The following is a 19578-nucleotide window of genomic DNA, read 5'->3' as shown; positions in this document are numbered from 1 at the left end:
AACTTGTAAGAATTTTTTTTGTTTTTTTTTTGAGATGCAATCTCGCTTTGTCACCCAGTCTAGAGTGCAGTGGCGCAATCTCGGCTCACTGCAACCTCCACCTCCCGGGTTCAAGCGATTCTCTGCTTCAGCCTCCCAAGTAGCTGGGATTACAGGCGCCCCCCCACCACGCTTGACTAATTTTTATATTTTTAGTAGATACTGGGTTTCACCATGTTGGCCAGGCTGGTCTTGAACTCCTGACCTCGTGATCCACCCGCCTCGGCCTCCCAAAGTGTTGGGATTACAGGCGTGAGCCACCGCGCCTGGCCTGAACTTGTGAGACTTTGTTGTTTATCATCTCCATCGAAAATTTTAAATCTCCTAGCCACCCCCACAAAATTTGTAACAGCAAAATAAAACAAAAAACCTTCCCCTCAAAAGTCCTTTTATAAAAGAGTTTGAAATAACCTATACCCAGAAGTTAGACCTATTTGAGGGTATGATATCCAATTCTAGATGTAGAACAGGACAGGGTCTTCTGAGACAGAAGACAGAAGGCGTGAGCATGAGTTAATCTATCTGAAAATGATCCACAGTTACTAGTTTGAACTCTGATTCCACAGGAGATCACATGGGACCTAATTTGAAACAAATTCTTTAAAATCATTGCTTTGATGAGCCTTCAGCTTCAACAGTCACAAATAGAGTCTCTCTTTAGTAATGGCTTAATTTCCCCAGTCTCTAACCAAATAGTCCTGTAAGAAGTAATTATATAATGATTTGTTTTCTAAAAGATACTAAAAGACAATTATCAGCCAATTTAAGTACTTAGGCACCAATGGAACTTCATTCCAATTTGCTAAAGTCAAGAGAATTGAGAGTTAGAAACTACTTAAGTGGAATCTGCAAATTTGCAGTAGTTTTAGACAGAGGAATCCATTTTAAAAGGATGGGTATAGAGGCATCCATTGTAAAGTGATGTTTTTGGAAAGTCCATGGAAACTTTAAGCAGACTTATTGTGATAGAATTATAAAAAATAACTACAAAAATAGATGCTCATTCTTATGATCTATGCTATGGTTTGAATATTTCCCCCGAAGTTCACATGTTCATGGCAAGTGCAGTAAAAGATGATTCTGGAGTCTTACAATTTAATGTCTGCTCTGTTGTGTTTTTGGGCTCACCTGGGGCATGTTGCTCCTGTCTTGCCTATTTCTCCCCCTTTAGAACGTGAATGTCTATCCTATGCCTTCCTACCATTGTATTTTGGAAGCATGCAATTTGTTAATTTCACAGGCCCACAGCTGGAGAGGAATTTGCTTTGGAATGAATCATGCCTTTGGTCTCAACTGTACCTGATTTAGATGAGACTCTTGAGTTGGTGCTGAAACAAGGCTTTGGGACTATTGGGATGGCATTAATGTATTCCGCATGTGAGAAGAACCTCAATTTTGGGGGCCAGAGTGGAATGCTATGGTTTGAATGTGTCCCCCAACATTCATGTGTTGGAAACTTTATCCATAATGCAACAGTGTTAACAGGTGGGACCTTTAAGAGGTGATTAGGTCATGAGGGCTCTGTCCTCATGAATGGATTAATATTGTTATCATGAACGTGAGTTAGTATCTTGGGAGTGGGTTCCTGATCAAAGCATGAGTTTGGTCCCCCTGCCTCTCCCCACCACCCTGAACTCCTTGAGTGCTCTCTTGCCCTTCCTCTTGGGATGATACAGCAAGAGGGCCCTCATCAGAGGCAAGCCCCTCAACTTTTGGCTTCTCAGCCTCCAGAACTGTAAGAAATAAATCTGCTATTTATCACTCTCAAGTATTCTCTTATAGCAGCACAAAATGGACTAAGACAATTCCCAGAAGCTTAAGGTACTTCATTTATAACTTAAGCTTCTGGGAATATGAACACAGCAAATAACCTAGTTTAGTCCAATCAATTAACTTACCAGTGTCATCATCAAAATCAGACAGGACTGATTCAATTCCATCCTCACTGCTGGCTGACTGTTCCTGAAGTCTTCGAGGCAAGCTGGCAAGTCTCCCACTAAGGAATATTGGCTTCAAGGGCATTTTGTAGATTTTGGCCAATAACTAAATTAAAATAAAAAGACAAACTGCAATTATATGTTGGAAAAAGCTGCATTGTGGGTTTTAAAGAATAATGAAATTATACACTAGTACTAAAAGGAGATGGGAAACTAGACATTGAAAATTTGATTATTCGTGATTTGGATTTATAAAGGTAGCTTACAAGAGGCATCTATCCCATGAAGCAGATGAAATAGCATTCAATGGCAACAAAAAAGTAGAGGGAAAAAGGATCCTATGGATAATTGTTCAGTATCTTAATTACATATGAGTTTTATAGACTTTTATAAACCTACCGAAGGAACCATGAAACATGTCCAGAATTTTTGCCTAAGCGAATAAGTGTTCTGTGGGGATCACTGAGAAGACAGTCCACAGGCAAATGAGATACCAGACTCTGATTTCTCCTTCCCTTGACTCAACCTCTGAAGAAACACAGGGGCAAGAGCAGTTGGAGAAATGAAGGAGGCTGGGACCAGGAGGGAGAGAGGAAGGTCTCAGAAGCAGAGCCAGCAGAGTGGCCTGGGTTCTTTAGTCCCCTCTTGGGACTAGCGCCCAGGCACCCGTGAGCTCTCTGTTACTGGGACAGACTTCCAAAGATCCTTATGTCTTAATGAATTAATTAGAATCCTGCCATGCCCACATTGTTCAAGGAACCAGGGCTGTGAGCAAACAGACTAAATTCCTGTCCTGGTGGGTCTCACCAACTACAATCCTTTCTAAAATAATCAAATTCCAGACATAAATGCTACAGGAAAAACTAAACAGGTGGTACTAGAAATAGTGAAGGCTGGGCCTGGTGGGTTATGCCTGTCATCCTAGCACTTTGGGAGGCCGAGGCTGGCGGATCACTTGAGATCTGGAGTTCAAGACCAGCCTGGACAACATGGCGAAACCCCGTCTCTACTAAAGATACAAAAATTAGCTGGGTGTGGTGGCGCATGCCTGTAATCCCAGCTACTCGGGAGGCTGAAGCAGGAGAATCGCTTGAACCTGGGAGGCAGAGGTTGTAGTGAGCTGAGATCATGCCACTGCACACCAGCCTGGGCAACAGAGCAACTCTGCAAACAAACAAACAAACAAAAAAGTGGGGGATCTTGGCAGGAATTGGCAGATCCTTTAGCCCTGTGCTCTGAGGAGGTAACGTTTCAGATTAGATCTGGGAGATAAAGAGTGGCACCTAGAATCTGGGGAGAGAGTCCCAGCAGAGGAAGCAGAGATGGCCCTGCACAGCAGTGAGCAGGTGTATTTCCGGGAGGGCAGAAGCTCAGCGTAGCTATAGCACTGTGAGTAAGAGGGAAGGATGTGAGGGTGGAAAGGGAGCCGGGCAGGGGTCGCGTCATATGGGGCCTGGGGGAGGCAGCTGGATGGAGAAGCCAGGGCCGCATGTCCCTTTTAAAGCCATGGGCTCAATGCTATCACCCAGGAAGAGGTTGTACATAGATCCCCAAAGAGGCCCAGGGACACCACCTGAGAAGACAGGTGAGAAAGTATTGAGAGAGGGGTGTCACTGAAGCTTAGAGACAAACGGCCTCAGGGAGGGGGCATGGTGTCAGGCAGAGGATGGACACAACGATGGTCACTGCTCACTTTGACAAGTGCTGTTTTATTCTCTTTACTAGATTAAAAAAAATTTTTTTTTGAGACAGAGTCTTGCTCTGTCACCCAGGCCGGAGTGCAATGGCATGATCTCAGTTCACTGCAACCTACACCTCCTGGGTTGAAGCAATTCTCCTGCCTCAGCCTCCCCAGTAGCTGAGATTACAGGCGCATGCCACCACGCCTAGCTAGTTTTTGTATTATTAGTAGAGACGGGATTTTACCATGTTGTCCAGGCTGGTCTTGAACTCCTGACCTCAGGTAATCCACCCATCTCTGCTAGATGATCTTGACTGAGCATGTCTTTCTTTTATTAATGTCCCTCTTCACTGCTTGCACCCCTGTCCTCCACTTTTTGGTGCCCTCAGGAAGACTTCCCATGACCTAGTGACCCCTTCCCCTAAAACCTCATGCAAATATAGAGATTCCAGTAGTTCAGGCATCTGAGCATGAGGGAAAAGTTTCAGAGACCTCAGCATCCAATTGTGGGTTCTAGTATGTTTTCATTATTTTCTTTCCTTCATGGAAAAAGGAGGGACAAAAATGTATACTCCACATCTGCGCCCCAATCTCCTCAGACGGCAAAGTGTCTCTCTCGGGCTTCAGCAAAAGACCCCCCACGCATGTTTTGGGAGCATCTTCCGAGGCAGGTTTCCAGGCCGGGAGCCCAGCTGGACCATTCCCCTACCTGAGAGCAGCGCCTGAGGTAATCCAGGGCCGGGAGGCACAGGTCTGTGGACGGGGCTCCGGGTGCTGGGGCACAGTCTCCAATCTCTTTACAGTCCACCTCCCCTAGGGGCGGCACGGGAGACAGAGACCAACAATGTTACCCTTGCGTGCCCCCCTGTAACAGGAGACCTGTTTACTCACATAGCACTAGTACACCAAATATCTATTAAAAGAGAGTGGGAGAAAAGGAGAAAAATGACTCCAAATTGCACAACCCTGAGGAAAATCCTTTCAGCCATTCTCCCAGCTGCATGTGCACATGTTAAATACAGTTGGGACCATACCTTTCCTATCATTTTGTTGAGATTATATGGTTGGTAACTCACCCTTCCACTAAACAATCAACATTTCCTCTCTCTTCTACCACAGTACTTTCAGTGGCTGGATGGTGTTCCTTTGTACATGGGCACATGGTAAATGACATTTCTGGGACCTGCTGTTGGATGGAGTGACTTTTGATGACAAAGGACAATCCCAGAGACAAGTCCTGGATTGGGCTGGAATGAAGCACTTCTCTCTCTCCATTTGGAAAAGGATTTCTTTCCCTGCCAGTGCGTGGCACTAAATGCTGATGATAAACGAGGTCTCTGGGAAGAGTCTAAACATCTGGGGTTTAGGGACAGAGACTACCTAATTGCATTTAAATGATTTTTCTATTTTTTGTACATACCTAGAGATTTAACATGTCTGTAGAGCGGTATCTAGGTTTTTCTGTAAGAGTGTAACTGAATTATTATAATTTTTCTTCTCGAATCTATTTCTATACATTTAATCAAATCATTTCATGTACTGTAATTGTTTCTGTCTACAATTGTAAGAGCTAGAACCCTCCCATGTGAGTAAACAGACATAATTACTAGGCATTAGTTAAAATTCAGAAGCAAAGAGGCATGTTTCTCCTTAAAAAAAACAAAAAACATTTCTTATGTTTTCGAGCAAGGGTTAGCAAATGTTTTTGGCAAAGGGCCAGAGAGTAAATACTTCAGGCTTTGCAGGTCATACTGTCTTTATTGCAACTGCTCAACTCTGCCTGGTAGTATGGAAGCAGCCATCGACAAATGAACATGGCTATGTTTTAATAAAACTGTATTTATAAAAACTGTGGGCCATAGCTTGCCAAATCCTGGTTTAGATGAACACATTTTATAATATAAAAACACAGACCAGGTCAAATTCATGTTGAAATAAGCAGGTGGGAATTAACAATAAATTCATTTCCTATCCACGATTACAGCAGGCGTCCCAAAATTTAGACTGTGGCCGCTGTGTATTTGAACGCATCCAAGTCTATGTGAATGGCACTCCCTGGAGCCAGGCAGGACACAGGCGCCATGACTATACAAGGGGCTCTGCCTTTTCCACTGATCCCAGGCCCCAAACAAATAATTCCACTTTATAATTCACAGAAGAAAACAGAGGCTGTTTTCAGTGTCCTCTATGTGATGGTTTATTTTAGATATCAACCTGGCTGGATTAGGGGAGACCCAGATCACTGATAGAGCATGATTTCTGGGTGTGTCTGTGAGGTTGGTTCTGGAAGAGGCTGGCATTTGAATCAGACTGAGTAAGGGAGCTCCACCCTCACCCAATGCAGGCAGACACCATCTAATCAGCCAAGGCCCAGGAGAACAAAAGGCAGAGAAAAGGAGAATTCTCTGTGTCTCTGTCTCTGGAGCTGGGATATCCTTCTCTTGTCTTAGAACTACAGGTTCTCGAGCCTCTTGCTTTGGATTAAGAGTTACACCATCAGTGCCCCTCATTCTGAGGCCTTTGAACTTGAACTGAGCCATGTTATTGGCTTCCTTGGTTTTCCAGCTTGCAGATGGTCTATCGTGGGACTTCTCAGCCTCCATAATTGTAGGAATGTTCTAAGATTTCCAACCTTAGATTAGTCAATATTATATTAAATAATTGCCCTTATGCAGAAACCTGTTCTCAGTGTCATATGATTAGCAGCTTGAGTTTGATTTCCCAACTTTTTAGCAAAAGTTAAGAATTCCTCCTACCCCAGGCTTAATTAATTATAAAATATATTTTCTAAGTATAGAAGTCCCCCTTCTTGAAAGCCTCGTGTATTTCAGAAACTACCCAGATGATTTTATACTTAATTGAGAAACACCTTAACAAAATATATTCTCACTATACAACATGACCTGCGATAGGAGATTTTTATATAGCACAGGTTTACGTAGGGTGAAATGAAAGGGAAGGACACTTAGTTAAACCAAAAGGTTTAGAAGAAACTTAAAATTTTGAGAGTTTCCATAGAGTGTGATTAGACCTGGAGCCCGAGAACCTTTTACAAAGGGAAAATACAAGGTTGATATTATTCTTTGACAATAAAATTAGTATAAAATAATAAATAAATAGATTAAAATATGCTATAAGATATTCCATGAATACAATGAAAAGTATCAACCTTAGACAAAATTCAAGCTTCTTTCACAGTAAGTTTTTGCTTTTGAGTACACAACAACACCATCTGCTTGTACCCCAGGATGCGTGCTTGTTCCAGACAGTCAGTAGGCCCTGTCTTCAGCCACAGAGCCACCCTGGAAAGGGTCCTCAGCAGTTACAAGGCATGAGGGAAGGGTTCTGCTTACCCAGTCCTTTGACAAACTTCATAAGGCACATGATGTAGCTAGTGGCTGCATTAGCAAAGACCTGGATGTTGTCGGTATTGAGAAAAGCTTCAAATACATCAAACACTGGAGCTTGGCCTTTTCCTAAGGGAGGAAGATTATAGAATTGTAAGAAAGTAAGTTTCTGCCCTCGGGTTTGCCAGGGTTGCCCATATTCCCAGCACGTTCCACTGAGACAGATCTTGAGAAAGATCTACTGGGGAGATGCCTGGGTTTTTTATTGGACCATTGGCTTGGCTCCAGCGTGGTGCTCAGCTCTGCCGGCAGGGGAGCAGCTCGGCAGAGAGATGAGGGCTGAGCTGGCCGAGTGCAGAGCTGAGGCAATGTGCTGGTCTAGAGAGCAGGGAACCATGTGGCCTCTGGAATGCTCCTGCACAGGTATTTGTAGATTATCTACAGGGCACAGCAGGGCAGGTTTAGATAGACCTTTGGTGGCATATATGAGTTTCTTTATATCTATGCAGAAAAAGAGCACAGAAGGCCTGAGACCACTTTTCTTTTAGAAAGCTTGCTTGCAAAATTGGCCTTTGGCGGGTGTCTGGGAACTCAGCTCTCAGAGTACTCCCAGGCCACAGTTAACTGATAAGAGTAGTTCACCGTGCCTAGACTGTTCATACAAACCATATGGTTTATGGTGAACACCTGCTTTCCTCTTGGGAGTCTGGGATTTTGGTAATGTGCTAGGCAAAGGGTATGTAAGTGGCCAGTCCCCAGCTAGATCTCTAATGGGCTTCAACGGGCAGAAACATTGCAAACATGTTGCTGTGTTTTCACTGCTGGGGGAAGAATGTCTTCTGTGTGATCCCTCCTGGGAGGGCGAGAGCACAGGGAAGCTGGTGCATAGATTCTTCCAGACTCTGTCTGTGTCATAACCTGTTGTGTCCTTCCTACATTGCTAAAACTTAGTCACGAGCTGTGTAATAAATCTCAACATAACTATATGCTGCGTCCCATGAGTCTTTCTGGTGGGTTTCTGAGTTTAGGGGTGGTCTTGGGAACCTCTGAGACAACACCCCTGGGCCCTGGGCATGCTTTATGGGTACCCATCCATTTCCAGCAGACCGAATCTCCCTAATTCTGGTTACTCTGTGTTATGATACTTTTCTGCTTCTTACTAGCAAATGGATAACATTTTTCTTTTTGGCTTTAGACATGAACTCAACACAGCAATGTGTAAGTGAAACAACAGAAGTCTCTCAGCCTTATTGTCCAATTGTCAGCAAGAACAGGGCCTGACAATGCTCAGGGCTCTCAGCCTGCTGGCAGAACTCAGGACTCATGTTCCTGCTACACCACATTCTTTCCTGCTGATAAAACATGGCTGACAATCTGTCTTCCCTATTGTTCAATTTTTTTTTTTTAATAGCATGAAACTTGGCACAGAGAATTAATGCTGAATAGCAAGAATCATCCAAACATTCTTACCCATGGAGTAGTCACCAACCAGGTACTCCTTCATCTCTGACTTGTTCCCGCCATGCACTGTTTCCAGGGCACTGAACAAGGGTCTCCATCCCGACTGGATCTGCGTGGAACACACTTCAACCAGCTCACCAATGGATGTGACAACCTGGTAGAGGCAAAGCAAGTGGCACTTAAAGCCCTCTCCTTAAAAGGAGCAGAATTTCTGGGAAGGGTGATGTATTTCTCTGTCCCCTATTTTGAAGTTAATTTTAGTGAAAAGGAAAAACCAGAATAGACAAACTCACTCAAAAATCTTCTGAATAATCAGCTGTATTGTATTAATTTGCATTTCATTAATGACTAATGCTGCAAAGCAACTTTTCACATCTTATTAGCCAAATATTTTGTTGTTTTTAAAAATTGGGTTCATGTCTTCTTGTTATTTTCTTTCTTTTCTTCTTTTTTTTTTTTAGAGTTCCTTATATATTCCCAAGATATAATTTGCAAATATTTTCCCACAGCTTTGGACTTTTTAAAAGTTTTACTTTTTAATGGTGTCTTTTCAAGATTAAAAGTTCTTAATTTTGGTGAAGTCCATTTCATCCATTTTTCTTTTAATGGATCACATCATGACCCATTTTGAATTTTTTTTTAGCATGGTGAGAGGTAAAGGTGTAAGTTTATTTTTATCATATACATTCAAGCACAATTTGCTGAAAACATCCCTTCCCATTATTGAATTGCAATGGTATCTTCATCAAAAATCAATTGATTATAAACAGGATAATTTATTTCTATATTCTTCAGTTCCACTGAACTATAGGTCTGCCTTCAAACCAATACCACACTGTGTTTATTACTGGAATTTTGAAATCAGGTAGTGTAAATTTTCAAAATTTGTTCTTCTTTTTCAAGTTTGTTTTCTCTATTCTGTTCTTTGCAGTTTCATATAAATTTGAGAATCACTTTGACGATCTCTTCAAAAAGGTCTGCTTGGATTTTAATTGGAATTGCGCTGAATCTATACATCAATTTGGGGAGATTTGCTATTTTAAAAATATTGAGTCTTTCAATCCATGAATATGGTATATCTCATATTTATTTGAATCTTCTTTAATTTCTCTCAGCAATGTTTTGTAGCTTTTGTGTACAGGTCTTGAGCTTCTTTTGCTAAATTTATTCATAAATATTTTATCATATTTGATGTTATGAATGGAATTGTTCTTATTTATCTTTGGATAATTTATTTCTCACATATATAAATTCAGTTGATTTTAGTATGTTGATCTTGTATGCAGTGACCTTGCTCGACTAGAATTTTTTTGCAAATCCCATATAATGTTCTATATACAACCCTATGTTGTCTGTGAACTAAAACAGCTTTACTTTTCGTTTCAAACTTCGATGTCTTTAATTTCTTTATAAAATGAGCAAAAGTTAATGTTGAGCAGAAATAGAGAAGACAGAAATCCTCATCTTATTACTGATTACAAGAGAAAAACACTGTCTTTCATCATTAAGTGTGATGTTAGATGTACGATTCTCAAAGATGCCCCTTATCTCATGGAGGAAATCCCTCTAATTCCTCTTTTCTTAAAAGGTTTTGTCAAAAATGGGTGATGAATTTTGTTAAATGTTTTGTCTATATCTATTAAGATGATTGTGTGGTTTTAATCTTTTATTCTACTAATTGTTAATTGATTTTGAGCTGTTAAACCACTCTTACATTGCTGGGATAAATTCCATATGCCACAATGTTTAATCTTCTTTATATGTTACTGGATTTATTTGGCTTTTTTTTTTTTTTTTTTTTTTTTGAGACAGGGTCTCACTCTATTGTCCAGGCTGGAATGTAGTGGCATGTGATCATGGCTCACTGCAGTCTCAACTTACTGGGTTCAAGGAATCTTCCCACCTCAGCCTCCTAAGCAGCTGGGACTACAGGCATGCATCACCACACCCAGCTATATGTATATATATATTTTTTTTTGTAGAGATGGGGGTCTCACTGTGTTGCCTGGCATGGTCTCGAACTCCTAGACTCAAGCAAACCTTCTGCTGTGGCCTCCCAAAATTCTGGGATTACAGGTGTAAGCCACTGTGCCTGGCCAATAATTTTTAAAGGATTTTTTTTGGGTCTAATTTCATGAAGAATATTGGTCTATAGTTTTCCTTCTTGAGACTTTGGTATCACAGAAATGCAGGCCCCATAAAATGGGTTTGGAGGTGTTCCTTCCTGCTTTATTTTCTGGTAGAGCTTGAGTAGGGGTGATATTATTTCATCCTTAGTTTATAGATCCACCAGTGAAACCAACAGGGCTTGGGTTATTGTGGGAAGGTTTTTTTGTTTTTTAATTTATGAAACTTTGCTTTATTCAATTTGTTAAACAAGAACTGATTTAATTATTGCCCCCATCATAACAGTCATGGAAAACATGTCACCTGTTTGAAAGAACAATACTATTAGTTGCAAAATTTAATTGTAAGGATCAAGCAGAGATTATTGGTCTAACCAATCCACATTGACAGCTTTGAAGTGTTCAGATGCTAGTTTTAAAATAAAAGTGACAAATACTAATCACATTCTCATATTACTGTTCAGGATCTACATGAGCTTGGTTCTGGAAATAGTTCAATACACAAAGGTATGAGAATAACACTGTAATCACTGGTGATCAAACCAAAGGTGTAATTTTACAAATCACTTATAGTAAGAATCAATTCTAACATTTTAAAAGTCTAAATCTACATAAAACTCAAAGCAATATATTTTTCTACTTGAGACCAAAATAAGTTTCCTTTTTCCTATCTAAGCATAATTCTTTAAGATGAATCTGAATTCACGTGATATACCTTGTCAAACTTTTCCAAAGAATTTTAAGCGCTGCTTTAGAGACAAATTCTTACATTATGTATACATACATTTTTCTTTTACATATTTTTTCTTCAAAGACTAATGACAAGTTTATGAGGTTAATAGGCCTTTAATGTGCAAACATCACCACAATCTAATTTAAAAATAATTTTACTTACCCCCTCAAAAAACGCAGTACCCATTTGTAGTCATTGCCTACTCCACCACCCCACCCTCAGCCTGAGGCAACCACTAATGTACTTTTTGTCACTATAGATTTTCCTATTCTGACATTTCATATAAATGTAGTCATATAACATATGGTCTTTGGTGACTGGCTTTTCTCATTTAATGTAATGTTTTCAAGATTCATCCATGTCGTACATATATCAGTACTTCATTTTTATTGCAGAATAATATTTCATTCTGTGGACATAACCTAATTTAATGTATATATTCATTAGCTGTTGGAATTTGAGTTGTTTCTAACTTTTTGGCTATTATGAATAATGTTATTATGAACATTTGTGTACAGGATTTGTACAGATGTTTTCATTTCTCTTGGGTATATACCCCTTGAGGAACTGTCAGACTGCAAAGCAGCCACACATTTTACCCTCTCACCAGTAGGGCATGAAGGTTCCAATGTCTCCACCTCCTCCCTCACCAACACTTGCTATTATCTTTTTTTTTTTTTTTTTTGAGACGGAGTCTCACTCTGTCTCCAGGCTGGGGTGCAGTGGCGCGATCTTGGCTCACTGCAACCTCCGCCTCCCAGATTCAAGTGATTCTCCTACCTCAGCTTCCCGAGTAGCTGGGACTACAGGTCTAGTCCTGGGTTCAAGTGATTCTCCTACCTCAGCTTCCTGAGTAGCTGGGACTACAGCATGCGCCACCACACCCAGCTAATTTTTGTAATTTTAGTAGAGACAGGGTTTCACCATGTTAGCCAGGATGGTCTCCATCTCTTGACCTCGTGATCCGCCCGCCTCGGCCTCCCAAAGTGCTGGGATTACAGGAGTGAGCCACTGTGCCTGGCCGCTATTATCTATCTTTTCTTTCCTAGTAGATGTGAAATAGTATCTCACGTGGTTTTGATTTACATATTCCTAATGACTAATGATGCTAACTATCCTTTCGTTAGTGCATATTTAATGCCATTATTGACATGGTTCTATTTACATCTGGCATTTGCTATTTGTTTTCTGCATATTTACATATCACATCCTTTTTATTCCTCTGTTCCTCTTTTACTACCTTCTTTTATGTTAAACACATTTTTTTTGTGATCACTTTCATTCATGTTTATTTTTTAATCTTTTTGTGTTATTCTCTTGGTTGCTGCCCTAGGGATTATAACATGAATCTTCAATTGATCCATTTGTACCTCAATTTAATACTGAGCTAATTCTGGCAAAATACAGCAACTTTGCTTCTATATAGCTCCATTTCCCATCCCTCCTTTCTGCTAATGTTATTTATATTACCTCTTCATGTTTAATAAATCCAGCAATACAGTGTTAGATTTATTGCTTTAAACGTTAGGTTTCTGAAATAAATTAGGAGAAAGAGAAAAATGTACACACTGTTTTATATTTTCCCACTTATGTACCATTTCTTCTTATGCAATAGATTTACCAGTTTGTGTTATTTCTTTCAGCTTAAAGGAATTTAGTATTTCTTGTAGAACAGGTCTACTGGCAAGATATTCTCCAAATTTGTGTTCATCTGAGAATGCTTTTATGCCATCTTCATTTTTGAAGAGTAATCTCTCTAGGATTATTCATTGACAGTTTTTCTTCCAGCACTTTAAATATGTCATTACATTGTCTTCTAGCCTTCATTCTTTCTGAAGAAGTCAGCATTAGTTAATCCAGCATTAATCCTAGCATTAGTTCCTCTGTAGTAATGTAGTCTTTCTCTTGCAGCTTTTAAGGTTTTGTCATTGTCGTCGAGCATTTTGACTATAATGTGTCTATTGTAGATATCTTTGTGTTGATCTTAATTGGGGTTCCACTATTTCTTTAAATATATTTTCCCATCTGTTTGTCTTTCTCTTTTCTACCTGGGACTCCCATTACAGGTATGTTGGTATGCTTGACATTGTTCTACAAATCTCTGAGGCTTTGTTTATTTTTGGTCAAACTTAGTTTTGTCTGATCTTCAGAATAGATAATCTCTATTAATCTATTTCCATGTTCACTGATCTTTCTTCTGCCATCTCTTTCTGGTAAGCCCGTATAGCTAATTTTCCATTTCAGTTATTGCCCTTTTCAACTCTAAAATTTACATTTTTATAGTTCCCATTTCCATATTTAGAGTCCCTATTTTTGAGTCATTGTCATATTTTCCCTTAATTTTTTAAAAAATATTTAATAGCTACTTTGAAGGCTCTGGCTCCCAAATACATCTGGGCTTACTCTAAGTCAGTTTCTAGTCACTATTTTTTCCTCTGTGTTTCACTGTTTCCTGTTTCTTTGCATCACTCATATTTTTGAGAATTAGACATTTTAGATAATATATTGTAGCAGTGCTGGATTCTAATTTATTCTTGAGGGTTTTTTCCCCCCAGACTAAGGTGCTTGGAATTCCACAGACTAAGTCTGTGGAATCTGTCTCTTCCCATGGCGCTCATGTGTCTGCTCAGTTTTTGTTCTTCATTTTTATTTTTTAGCCTGACTCCCTAGTGTTCATCCCCATGTCTGCATAGCTTAGTAGTCAGCTGATCATGTGGGTGGAAACTGTGCTCAAACATCTTGAGTCTTTAAGGTTCCTACCCTCTGGCAATCAATCTGTGTGAGAAGGTTGGCCAGAATATTCAAAGTTCAGCCAGTTTTTATCTCCCTTTTATTTTCTGATGAGATCTTTACAATCTCCCCTGTACATGCCCATGTTTCAGTCATCCAGGGATGTGTGAACAGACTATCTGGTCCCTCTATGAATCTCTGATATCCAGGATCTTATGTTAGATTTCTTGCTAGTACACTACTCACTGCAAACTTTAGGCAAGCGAGATTGCAGGATTCCCCTGTTCATTTCTCCATGAATTCATCACTTGTAATTGACAAGCCAATGGTCTTCTCCCCACTCTTCTCCATACCAAGTCTGTCCCTGATGGTAGAAAAGCTGATGATTGTCTCAGTCAGCCTCACGCTGGTCAAACTACTATTCTTGCCAATAGAGCTTGGGAGTAAAGGTGATGGCTTCAGTCTTTGGCAAGGAAGTCAGTCTCCCACTATTCTTAACCAAAGTTCTAGCAAACACTGTTTTTAAGAATAAATGCTACTCAATTTGTTGTCTGCTTTTGGTCAATTTCCAGACCTCTCAGATGGTTGCTTTGGACAATTCTGTCCTGTCCTGTTTTATGCTTGATTTTTGCGGGGAAGGTTAACCTAACTTCTTCATGTCACCATAGCCAAAGCTGCTCCTGTCCTTAAGCTTCCTAAACACATTTAAGCATTGTTATTTTAAAATCTGTCTCTGATAACTCTGATATCTGGGTTCCTGTGTGTGTTTATTGTTTGTTTTTTAAACTTTGTTTTCAATTACATGTTATTTCCTAATGAGCCTGGTTATTTTTTATTGAATGCAAACATTGCACCTGCAAATCAAGAAATAATTTTAAGATTATTAATAGAATGATGTAATCTTCTGTCAGAAAGGCACTAGAAATCTCAGATTACCTTAATCTCAAGTCAGGGATTGGGATTATTTGAAGTTGGGTTTATTTTCTCTTATGACTAATCTATTTAAGGTTCACCTTTCTTTCTAAGATGTCCCTTTTGCTTCAAGATCCTGACTCAAGATGCCAGGAAGTTACCAGACTTGGGAGATCCCAGACTGCAATTTTGCTGAGCTTCTCCATCTTTTATTATGTTGGTGCAAAAGTAATTGCGGTTTTTGCTATGATGGCAAAAATCACAATTACTTTTACACCAACCCAATATCTTCCTTTTTTTAAATTAGTAGATTCTATTTTTAGGAAAAACAGCCTCAAATACCAGGAAGACTACTCTGGGTATTCTTTTTCTCCCAGATCTTGGCCTTGTAGTTCTTCACTGCGCTATAGTATGTCAGTGTCTTCGAGTGATTAAAATTGTTTTTTTTTTTTTTTTTGAGACGGAGTCTCGCTCTGTCGCCCAGGCTGGAGTGCAGTGGCGCGATCTCGGCTCACTGCAAGCTCCGCCTCCCGGGTTCACGCCATTCTCCTGCCTCAGCCTCCCGAGTAGCTGGGACTACAGGCGCCCGCTACCACGCCCGGCTAATTTTTTTTTTGTATTTTTAGTAGAGACGGGGTTTCACCGTGTTAGCCAGGATGGTCTCGATCTCCTGACCTCGTGATCCGCCCGCCTCGGCCTCCCAAAGTGCTGGGATTACAGGCGTGAGCCACCGCGCCCGGCCCTAAAATTTTTTTTATCCAACTTTTTTTTAGTTGTTCCCTGTGAGAAAGTTGATCTGAATTACCTAGTTCACTCTTATTGGTATAAAGTCTTAGGTGTTAACCTATCTAGGTTAACTTATCTTAGATGTTAATGACCTAACGTTTAGGTGTTAACTTCTAGGTGTTAACTATCTAGGAGATAACTATAGGTGTTAACTAGGTGTTAACTTATCTTAAGTGTTAACAATGTAGTCTTTAGGTGTTAACTTATAATTTCAATCCTTTATTTCCTTAAACTTACTAGGCTTTGTGATTTAATATTTTGCATGGAAGATACCAATATTTCAATCCAATTCTTTATAGTTCTAGTTGTACTATCTGTTGTTTTATCAGTTCTCTCCATTGCCTTGTTTTCTTGTGTGTTTTGTGAATTTTTTAAAAACACCGAGAGCTCACGTACTTTGAAACTTTATTTGTGGGATTCTTTTGTAGCCTGAATTGACATGAGTTTCTCTCAGGGGAGTTGTGTTGCTTCCGTATGGTGCCTGTGTATTTTCTCAGATCCTGAGGTGGTGTAATTTCATATACAGATCACATAAAAGGGCTAGGTTGTAATAATAAATCCTGGAGCGCTCTTTTTAAAAAACTTTCCATTAAGAGCCAATGTTAGAAACAAGCTGATAGTATCCTCAGGAAGTTTGTTTTAATTCAACCTTGGCCTGAGTGAACACCAGCTTCGTAAAGTTTGCGTTGAGATTTGTTTTCTGTTTCTGTGCACTCACGTCTGGGATGACCAGAACTTCTGCTCCACTTGATAGCAAATTCCCTCGCGGGAAAACCAGCCTAAGGGCTCCGCTTACTTCTCTGGCTTCCCATTGGCACTCAGTTTTGGGGTTTCCTTACTTTCTTGCCAGTGTGTCAAGGTATTTAAAAGAAATGTTTAAACCTCTATTCAACATTTTTGGTGGACTTCAGAGAGAGAGATCCTGTATTTCTAGCCCACCATCGTGTGAAATACGAAGTCTCCAGTTAGTTTCTTTACCTTGCCTTCAGTAGACAGTATGGCAGCAGTTAGGAATATAGGCCAGGTATAAAGAGATACGCCAGCAGATTGCCTAGGTTCAAAGCCCAGCTCCACCAATCACTGATTATGTATCCTTAGTCAAATTGCTTAACTTTTCTGTTTTTTTTTTTAATTGCCTAGGTTCAAATCCCAGCTCCACCAATCACTGATTATGTATCTAGTCAAACAGCTTAACTTTTCTGTTTTTTTTTTTTTTTTTTTTTTTTTTTAATGGAGTCTCGCTCTGTCACTCAGGCTGGAGTGCAGTGGCGTGATTGATCTGGGCTCACTGCAACCTCTGCCTCCCTGGTTCAAGCGATTCTCCTGCCTTAGCCTCCTGAGTAGCTGGGGTTACAGGCGTGCAACACCACACCTGGCTAACTTTTGTATTTTTAGTAGAGACGGGGTTTCACCATGTTGGTCAGACTGGCCTTGAACTCCTGACCTCGTGATCTGCCCACCTTGGCCTCCCAAAGTGCTGGGATTACAGGTGTGAGCCCCCACGCCCAGCCCTCCTTAACTTCTCTGTTACAGATTCCACATAGGATTATTGGAAAGAGTAAGTGTGCGAAGCTCATAGAACCGTGCCTGCCACTGCACTCAGTAAGATCCAGCTATGACGCTGATGACCATGTCACACTGACCTGGTCTTGGACGTCCTCATCACACAATTCCAGCTGCATAATGCGCTCGAAAGGTCGGAAGAGTGCTTCATTGAAGTGAAAATGAGGTGGCTCATTCCAGTCAGTGAGGACTTCTGTCAGTATGTCATGGATGAAGGAAACAGCCTTCTGAGACACATGTCTTTCCTTATGGCAAGCAGCCTGCAAAATTCACGAGAGAGTGGCTCACCATCAGGACAGCAGACAGTGAGAATGGTTTCTGAAGGCTTTCCTACCCCACCTCATTACAAGGAGGTGGAAGCAGCAATTCTGTTAAAATCAAAACATTCTAAGGGATAAGTCTAAACAAACTGCATACTAAATTGCATTTTTAACAATTCAACCAGCTTATCAGGCACAACCTCAATTTCATGTTAATGTTTCTAGAAAAAGAAAAGTTTCTGGTAATTTCTTTTTCTGTAACATGACAGTTTTCTTGAATGGTACAGAACATGCTCACTATAAAGACACCAGAACCCAGTCTAGGAATGGCTCACAGTTTCATCTTAGCTGTGCCCCACATGTAGGAAGATCAGATGAGTCATTTGTCCCTCAGTGAGGTGAGGGACAAATTGCCACAGTAGCTCTAATTGGTTTACAGACCTCCTGGTATCCATGCTCTTGAGTAATCCTTTCCTGTACTGGCCCTGGGCTTGGATGTGTGAGTTGCTTTGGCCAGTGGAACACAAGCAAACATCATGTAAGAACAGAATTTAAAAGTACTTGTGATTTGGGGTTTGCCCTGTTGTTGCTCTTTGGAACCCTAAGAATGCCATGTGAACAAGCTGGGGCTGGTCTGCTGGAGACTAGTCTACATGAGAGACCATGAAAAGAGAGACCTATTTGTCTAGCCTTCCCAGTTAAGGTCATCATGAACCATCTGGCCCCAGACTTTGCACCAGCTGACCATAGATACACAATTAAAGCCAGTGAGATCTGCCACGCCTGGCCAACACCAGAACTACCCAGAGAAGCCTACCTCAAATTTCTGACTCATGGAATCATGAGCTAAATAAATGGTTGTTGTTTTAAGCCACTAGATGTTGGGGAGGGCTTATTGTAGAGTAAAAGATAACTGATAGACTTTTTCCCCATGACTACATTGCTATTTTCTACCCATTTTGCTTACTAGAATGTTCTCAGGTTAGTAATTTAAGTTCCAAGAAATATTTTATGATTTATCTCTACCAGATAAAAGCAAAAGGGCTATTAAGAATAGTTATCACTGCAAAGCAGGGCAACAGTTTTCCCTGTCAACTTGGAAGTGGCCAGTCCTCATGTATTGAGATGCTTATAGAGCTGCCATAAAACTGATCACACGAACTGCTTTCCTTTGGAGAGTGAAAGGGTCTTAGTATTAATTTTGTTGGGAAAACCAAGACATAGGGTTCCCTGAATGAAAGGACACTGTCCTGAGTATATTTAGCTATTAGAAAACAGGGACTGGTAGGAACCAAAGACATTGTTATATTTATGTATAAAAATAAAGCTATTAGGAACCATCCACAGTCTTTCTGTTCCAGGCTCAGGTTGATACCAGATCATAAAAAATGAAAAACTAGCTGAGTTGTACAATTGCAAAGAAAGAGGGTCAGAGTGAGACTAGGGTAGTACTGCCCTTTGGGGTGATTCTTTAGATGCCATGAGGTATAACCAGAAAACAGTGATGTTTGTGACCAGGTGATAGGCAAGTTCCCACTGCCCAATGGCCACAGTGCTTTGCCCCCATACATGACTGCAGGCCCCCATGCTGGCTCTGCTGGTCACTGACTTAGCAGTTCCAGCTTCTTCCCAACTTCCCAGTGCTCACCTCCACCAGGTGTGGGGCCACAAGGCTCCAGCAGCGCATCACGTGGAGCAGGGGCCGTGCTTTGCTCCGCACAATCCTCAGCATGGCATTCCCCAGGCGGAACAGGTGGAGGGCGCTTTTTCGGTCTTGAGTGGATTTAACTTCTCCTACAGGAAGGCAAGAACATAAATGCCAGAAAGCCAAAACTCAGACATAGTCTGACCTGTTCAAGCAAAGAGAGAGGTTGAAAATCTAGGTAGGACCAGTAGGGTAATTCGATATTGGCTAACCAAGGGAGGAGGGAGCCCTGGATTCAAGAAGGATGTGGTGGTTCACTCTGCAAGGCCTGCATCGTCCTCTCATTCACCACTGTAGC

At 40.8% G+C, this 19578-nt stretch overlaps 1 protein-coding gene across 1 annotated transcript in view; it reads right to left on the bottom strand.

Moving 5' to 3' along the window:
- ARFGEF3 (ARFGEF family member 3) overlaps positions 1-19578 on the bottom strand; it is a 187463-nt gene that overhangs the window by 28727 nt on the left and 139158 nt on the right. Inside the window, exons 21-26 of the mRNA XM_034962938.3 lie at positions 19224-19369; positions 17396-17575; positions 8475-8619; positions 7011-7133; positions 4367-4470; positions 1938-2082 (exon numbers count right to left, since the gene is read on the bottom strand). Coding sequence (XP_034818829.3) covers positions 1938-2082; positions 4367-4470; positions 7011-7133; positions 8475-8619; positions 17396-17575; positions 19224-19369 — 843 coding nt within the window. The remainder of the gene's footprint in view (positions 1-1937; positions 2083-4366; positions 4471-7010; positions 7134-8474; positions 8620-17395; positions 17576-19223; positions 19370-19578) is intronic.

Source organism: Pan paniscus, chromosome 5 (genome assembly GCF_029289425.2).
Source record: "Pan paniscus chromosome 5, NHGRI_mPanPan1-v2.0_pri, whole genome shotgun sequence".
Classification (NCBI taxonomy): domain Eukaryota; kingdom Metazoa; phylum Chordata; class Mammalia; order Primates; family Hominidae; genus Pan; species Pan paniscus.
This window is presented reverse-complemented; position numbering and strand designations above follow the sequence as displayed.